This window comes from Rhea americana, unplaced genomic scaffold, assembly GCF_003343005.1.
Source record: "Rhea americana isolate MKP2758 unplaced genomic scaffold, rheAme1 scaffold_183, whole genome shotgun sequence".
Lineage (NCBI taxonomy): Eukaryota > Metazoa > Chordata > Aves > Rheiformes > Rheidae > Rhea > Rhea americana.
This window is the reverse complement of record NW_028185961.1, coordinates 1,472,985-1,480,367: the sequence shown is the minus strand read 5'-3', so window position 1 is coordinate 1,480,367 and position 7,383 is coordinate 1,472,985. Positions and strand designations below refer to the sequence as shown.

At 40.7% G+C, this 7,383-nt stretch overlaps 1 protein-coding gene across 3 annotated transcripts in view; it reads right to left on the bottom strand.

Annotated features, from left to right (window-relative positions):
* Positions 1–7,383, bottom strand: part of P4HA1 (prolyl 4-hydroxylase subunit alpha 1) — a 41,928-nt gene that overhangs the window by 32,554 nt on the left and 1,991 nt on the right. For all 3 annotated transcript variants that reach the window (XM_085302037.1, XM_085302036.1, XM_085302038.1), the window contains exon 2: positions 703–819. In XM_085302037.1, the coding sequence (XP_085158163.1) occupies positions 703–790 (88 nt within the window). In that variant the 5' untranslated portion in view covers positions 791–819. The remainder of the gene's footprint in view (positions 1–702; positions 820–7,383) is intronic.

The window sequence follows — 7,383 nt, the reverse complement described above, 5'->3', positions numbered from 1 at the left end:
ATAAAACCTCATGTTGGACAAACCTTGTTGCCATGGAAATTAACACAGTATTACAAATTTATTATTAGAACTAATTTAGGATTCATTTGGAAAAGGAAGTAGGTTGCAACTGAATGATCTGTCATCCAAGCATACATAATGTAGCACAAATAATGACAAAGCTACAAAAATATACAAAGACTTCATGTTTGACATACAGTATTAGTCCTTTTTTTAATTTTTAAAATTATTTACATGACTTCGATGCAACAGTCTCTCAGTTCATAATTGCTTCATTCTCTGTAAGCAGGCAGTTGAACTGGTTATTTTAATATAAACTTCACGTCTTTAGTTGCATTATACGCCACTAGAACCCAGGAGAAGGTACATTGCCATACTGGTATTATTATGCATCCTAAACAGTTGTTTCATTTTCCTCCACATATATGCAGTAATTCACACTAAAATTTTGTTTAAAGTTCAATATGTACAAGAACATACAATGCATGCAGACCTTTGCCTTTGTCACCGGACTAAGATGACTTACTTAAGTAAAAGCATATTTCTCCCAAAAGTAAAAAGTCAAACATGTCAGAAGAACTAATAAGTGGATTTAGTTCTCTACCGACTACAGCCCTGTGCTCCATTAGCTTATTGCTGAACAACTTTTGATAGTCGTAAAGAAATTTTCCGCTATGTACTATATACACCAAAATGTCTCACCAATGGAAGTGAAGAAGTCTGTATGGGCATAAGAAAAAGGCAGTAGAAATCCCAGGGCTACAATACACCAAATCTTGTTGAATGCCATAGTTCAACAGCTGCCACCTCACCACGTACCTACAAAAGAAACAAAGTAGGTGAAACTTCCCTATTCAGAGATTCGAATCTACCTTTGAATGAGCCAGCTTATTATCTCAGAATGGCTATTAGCTTTTGAGGCAGCAGAATTTCAGCACCAGAGGTTCACCAACCAGTAAACCATTTTTCTTTTACAGTTCTACCTTTGATAAGCTTGAGCACAAAAGCTCTCTCAGGGAACTGACTCTATTCTGCAAAAACATCTTTTTAATATTTTTGCCTTGTGCAATAGGAGAATGAAGAATAGCTTAGAGACAGGGTTGTCACAAGCATTCTTCATCCTTTTGACCGCTAAGCACTGCAGATAGAGCTGTATCACAAAAAGCACCAGAAAGAAAAAACAAGACTCCTAAAACCAGATGCTGAAGAAAAACATAATAACAAGTTATAATACCTAACATTAAGCTCATCCACCCACTGAAAAAAACATGCCTCTGATGAGTCAAAAAGATGCCTTGTGGAACAGGTATAAATAAAACTCCTATACAACCAATCCATAGAGTAAGTTACTTGCATGTTGCCACTATTCAGCCAGCATCCACATCTGAAAGCACACCTTGACACAAAAGGCTGCTCTGTTGGCTGATTCAAGGTCAGTCCTTAGAGGAGTCTGCAGCAGACATGCAGGCCAGTGCTTTCTCCAGTAACAGCTGCCAAATTCATGGCCTTTCTGATCTTGAACCTTCACAACAGCCTACGATTTCCTCACTAATGCATACTTTCAATGCTCTCTTGGAATGCACAACATTTGCGTTTTCCATACGCAAGTCTGCTCATCCTCTCATGCACAGCATTTCCTATGATAAATTAAAGCAACTGTAGGTACTAACAAAAACTGTTTTACCACTCTTCCAGAGGCATGAGCTAATGAAAAATCTGCTCCCAAAGAAACATCACAAAGCCAGTCCGGAAAGTCACAAAATGTCTCATTCTGCTTAGGAAAGAAAGCAATATGCTTTTGATTGAATTGACAGTACTTGTAGCGTACAACATAAAAATCAGGTGTGCCATTCACACAAGGTGCAAATAAAATCAGAAAAGTGCAAAAAACACACCTAAAGAAAAATCGTTCATCCCACGGGGTAGGTAATAACAAAAATACTCTCAGGACATCAAACTGCAGTGTCATCTTCTCTTATTGCACATTAAGAGTCACCAAGCAATTCATGCCTTTGCTTTTCACTTCTAGCACTAACAGAAAGAAAAACACAGAGATCTGCATTTCCTGATTCTGTGGATTACCTCTTGGACAGGGCAAGTCCAGCTTCACTGGCACTACCAGGAACAACAGGTAACTCACAAGTACCTAGTAAAGCAGGGCAGCACGAGTTCTTACAAACCATGTGAAATGTATGTGCCCAAAACTGAAGGGCTGAAACACTCTGACACATTCACCAGCAGAAGGAAAGCTGTCAAGTAAAAACGCGGAGAGGGAAAGCCTGGAGTCCTGCTTTCTTCCCTAGCCAAGGCAGAGACCTCAGTCTCACAAACGCTCTAAACCAGCACTGTGGTCTGCAGTCACTTCTACAGAAAGTTATCTCACAGGGAAATTTACTTTCACTTTCTACTTCAAAACTCTATCCAGGGACACTGATGCGTACCTGAGCCCCTAGTGTAAAAAAAAAAAAAAGAAAGAAAAAAAAAAGCTCAATTTCCTGTTTTGCTCTCTAGAAAGCCAAGTGGCTCCTGCTCATTCAGTAGTCAAGCAAATACATACATGAATCAATTACAAAGCACAGTTCTACTACACAGTAAATATTTGCTAACATTATCAGTACTCAGAATTCATTGACCTGTTCATTGCACTTAATAAAACACAAGGAGACCATCACAGAAGTCACTTTAGTATTAATCAAGATGAAATCTTAAAAAAGGAAAAACAGTATTTTGAGAAAAGATGTCTCCTCTCCACCAAGTGGCTCTTGGTGGCAGTCATCCACCGAGCAAGACAGAACCATGCCTTAAAGCCCATTTAAGCAATGTGGTTTGGAAACAGTTTTCCCTCTTCTCTACCTGCCTTTAAAGCCTACTCCAATAGCGCTCAGACTCCGAACATAACTGGAACTGCAAAGATCCTCTAGTATCTCTGTCCGTACACCTTCAGAGACACGCGACCAAGGACAAGTGTCAACAGCCACAAGTTGCAACACACGAGAAGCTTTTTCCGTGTACCTAATCGGTTTCCTAACGGCAGCACTTAAGCACTGAAACAGGTTACGCAGAGCAACTGGCTTTTCCATTCTTGGGAGTGTCAAAACCCAGCGAGGTAAGTCCCTCTGCAACCTGATCTAACTTTCAAGCCCGCCCCGCTTTCAGCAGGATATTATATGAGACAACCTCCAACTTTGCTTTCTCTTTCATTTCAGAGTCTCCAGCTTTTCTGCCATTTGCAAGGATTCAGAATCCTCCAAGACCTTTCAGTCACCCTCTGACTGCTTCCCTCCCAGCTGGAATTCAGATAACTGGAAAGAGAGCCCAAGACAGTGGCCAGCCAAGCTTTCACTGCCGTAACAACAGTTGCTAAGTAAGTAGCATGGCTTTTAAACCCGCTGCAAAAGGACCAGCTACAGGTTCCCAAATCAACAAAAACAAGGCTCAGTTAACAAAGACGCTGGAAAGCTCTTAGACACATAGGCTGCCAAGTAAGTAGGCTTAATTTTTTCCTCTCTGTGACATAAAGAAAATCAAAATAAAAATCTTCTCTCCATTATTTCTATCAGTTTGACTCTCCTCCTCAACTGTCCCTAAGGCAAACGCAAAGATGGTAGTTGAGCAACTTAGAGAAGAGGGAATCTACTACCCACACAAAGAAGAAATGATGTTAGTCCTGTTTCAGTGGGAGTCAGGCTGACAGCTTTAAATCAGAAGTTTCCTGACTTTCTATACAGAACATGTTTGCTAAGCTTTGAAGCAGCGAAACATGGCAGAGAAAGAAAAAAAAACACAGAAAATAGCAAAAACCAAGCAAATATGAAATTATGTATCTATATATACGCAAATAAGACAAAGCAGCAGTTGTAATAATCATACTGCCAAATGTGGCATGGGATTCCCCTAATAGCAAAGACGAACCAAAAAAAAATGCAATTTCACATGTTGTAACTCAAGACTCTTCCTAGAGTTCTTGTACAGTCTTCATGTTTGCTCCGCAAGGGGAAACCGGATTGCAAGAGATGCATCAGAATGCATGTAGCATCCTTGCAAGCAGAAAGGAAGGGTGAAATTAAACTACAAAGAGTGATATAACCTCAAAACCACCAAAGTCACACTAATGGTGACTGAAAACCAACGTGTTTGTCTGAACAGGCTTTTTATACAGCCCCTAGCACTATCAATTCCAAGCTCCCAGGTGCTTACCAGGGCCCCAAAAAGAAAGAAGCTACAGATGAAAAATGCAAACAGAAGGCATACTCGCATGTTGAATTATTCTGGAATAGTTCTAATGAATTGCAAAACAGCATTTTTATTTAGGTAAGAAATAAGTGACCTACTCTAAATTCAGGTTGGTAACCAAAACCACATCTCCAGGATGCTTAAGCTTTTAATTTAAATACTAGTCAATCCTTACTGCATCACCTTTTTCTTTTTATGTAAAATAAAACAAAACAGAACAGTCAAACAGAGCTAACCTGGAGATGGGGAGGGGAAGAAGATGACACAAACAGTGATAAATGCTCGCTGCTGTAAATCTATCTCAGTGAACAGGGTTCAGGTTATTATCACATGACACCACATGCTTGGAAATATCACTCAGAACAAAGTACTTGGGAGACGTGGAAAAGTTCTTAAGCATCAAGAGTAGTCAACTGCTATCACTGTTTAACAGCCTCAGTACAGAAGCAGCAGAATTCAGTTATCTAGGTTCTCTAGCAGGTTGTATTTAAAGGCTGATTTTAAACCAAGATCTAAGCAGTGAGAGGAGAAAGTAGAATTTCTAGAACTGCTACTCAGACAAGAACATGGCATGTTACAGGCATCTTTCTAATGTCAAAGCTGCAATGTAAGTACTACTTTCAAAAATTCTGCTGATTACCTTTGGTGATATTTTGGAATTTTTTTATTGGTTGGTGGTACAAATAAAGGACTTAGTGTTCCTACTTTAATTTGAAAGAGATAAAAAAAACAGCCTACTTCTACATACTATAAACATGCTACATCTGAGATCTCAATTATCTCTTCAAATCCCTCTCTTTTTGCAGAATAAGAACAAGAGAAGAATCAGTTTGAGAGCTGAAGTAATTAATAAATGTATTTTAGGTATAATTTATTACCACCTTGAACTGAAGGCAGCATTCAAGAGTCTGACTATAAAACGGGGATGTTTGTACAGATTTGTACTTAATAAACTAATGCAAGTTTTTCTTGCTCTTCCAGTGTAAGACTGAATGGACACAGTCCTTTCACTGCCCACTTATTTTAACTTTCTAAGCCAAGATAAAGAACACTGGCACTGTAGCACAGCACTTATCTTACTAGACACAACAAGCAGAAGGCTATTCTATTTATTCTCTGCTCAAGGATTAGCAGAGGATCTATAGAGATATACAGAATGTTTTCAGATATTAAGAGTGATTTTAAAGAAACTAGGAAAATTCCAATGATCAACAGCTGAAGAACTGTACCAGGTAACTGTTCCTCTGGGCTGAAGTTCCAGCCCAGCAGCTCATTCTGCAACAGCAGAAAGGCTATCCATCTTTTGAGAGGAACMGCAACTCGCTCTGAAGTCACTAGAACAATATCGACTAGAAATGCACAGTACAAGTGACAACAAAGATAYTGTTTCAGCACAGACTTTATTTACAGTCTTTCTTCAGTTAAATATACTCCATTTATAAAGTAAGGTTTCCCAACAAGTATACTCTGTTGCAGTGCTTTCAGAAGCAAACAGAAAGGTGTTTCTTTTTCTGTATTGATCACAGCAGATAGGTAGAGTTCTCCTCCCATAAAGCTCTTCATGCCTTCCACGGTGTTAGTCTTATTTGCCATTTGTGTTTATCAAACTGCACACTGGGTATATTGTAATCTATGTGCACACCTCCGAATAGTTTTAAAAGCTACAATTTAAAGCTGTTCATTATGCAACAATGTTTAAATCTGTAAGTCAGAGATCTTATCTCTGGCTCCATAGATCAGTCTCAATGTCTATATTCACTCTGTAGTTCAAGCCAAGTTTCTGCAGCAGCTCCTGTTTCCATACCACTTAGCAGTGCCAGCTAAAGGCCCGTCATTTGTGGGGCTCCACACCAAACCAGCAAAGGGAACGAATCCCCATCAAAAGCTGTTTCTTACTGGGAGATGAGGTAGCGATTCCTCCCCCTCATACTTCCTATATGGTTTGCTACACAATACCACAGGCAGATGTACTAGCACATGTGAAGAGCACAGACTGGGAAATGCTCAGAGCAGTACTGCCACTAGATGCAGTTCTTCAAGCAGTGCTTCTCTTCAGGAGCTCAGTGAATTACACCTAGAACAGATGTGCCCACCTATAGCACAACCAGAGCTTAATGGGCAGAATTAACACTCTTAATATGGCCAGAGTCAGACATGTTCCAGCTACTTTGACTCCACGGTATAAGGAGAGAGAAGGCAGGAATCAGTACCAGTTTTGTCAGCACATAATTATGAAGCACTGCATAGTAGTCTGGGTCCAATCAAAGGATTTACAGTACAGTTATGACATTTAAATACACCCAACAATGATTTAGAAGCATAGAGTACTGGGTACAGAGCAGCAAGGTGGACAACATCTCTTACTCCAAAAAGCAGGCCTCTGCTTCCTGAGCCAACTGGAAAGTCATTATCTTTACTTTCCACCCTCACCAGAATACTGTTTGCACGCTTAGTTGAATTGTCTTGCAAGAAGCTGTATTTAACATACATATGCTTTTTAAAACTGGTAGTTTCTTTCAGTTACTAAAATCTTAAGCTCAGATTCTTGACCTAACTGAAGTAGGTGAATAATTAAGTGCTCACGGTCCTCTGCAACTCCCCTTGTTGAATTCAACAGGAAGAAAAAGTCGCATCAAATTGGATGTTGGGTAATCCTTTACACATCAATAAGACTTCTTTGCACAAGTCTGAACTATCTTTCTTCTAGAAGCATGCAAGCTTTTCAGGTAAGCTGGAAAAAAAACGTACTCTAAAACGTATCTAACATTCTTGCTGTCTCTTTGTTCAACGGCATCGTCAAGACTCCATGCGGAAATTTCCCCTCTGGTCAAATTAACCCCTCCTAGCGAGATACCTGCTCAAGGGTGTACCTTCCTGCGGGTCACCTGCACCTAGGATAGCTTTTACAAAATGCAACCGGCTTTCTCCAACCCAAAGCAGCAGGAAGAGGGAGAACCCAAGGCAAGCCTTAATCCTCGCGATGCAAGCGCTACACGCGGCACCCACAGCCGCAAACGCGGAGCGCACCGCCGACACGCGCGGTGGCGACGCTCCAGCGCTCGCGCCGGGTAGCTCGCGCGCTCATCCGGGCGCGCAGGCGATCGCTCCGGCCCCTCGGCTCCCCCGCACGGCCCGCGCGCAGCTCTCCCA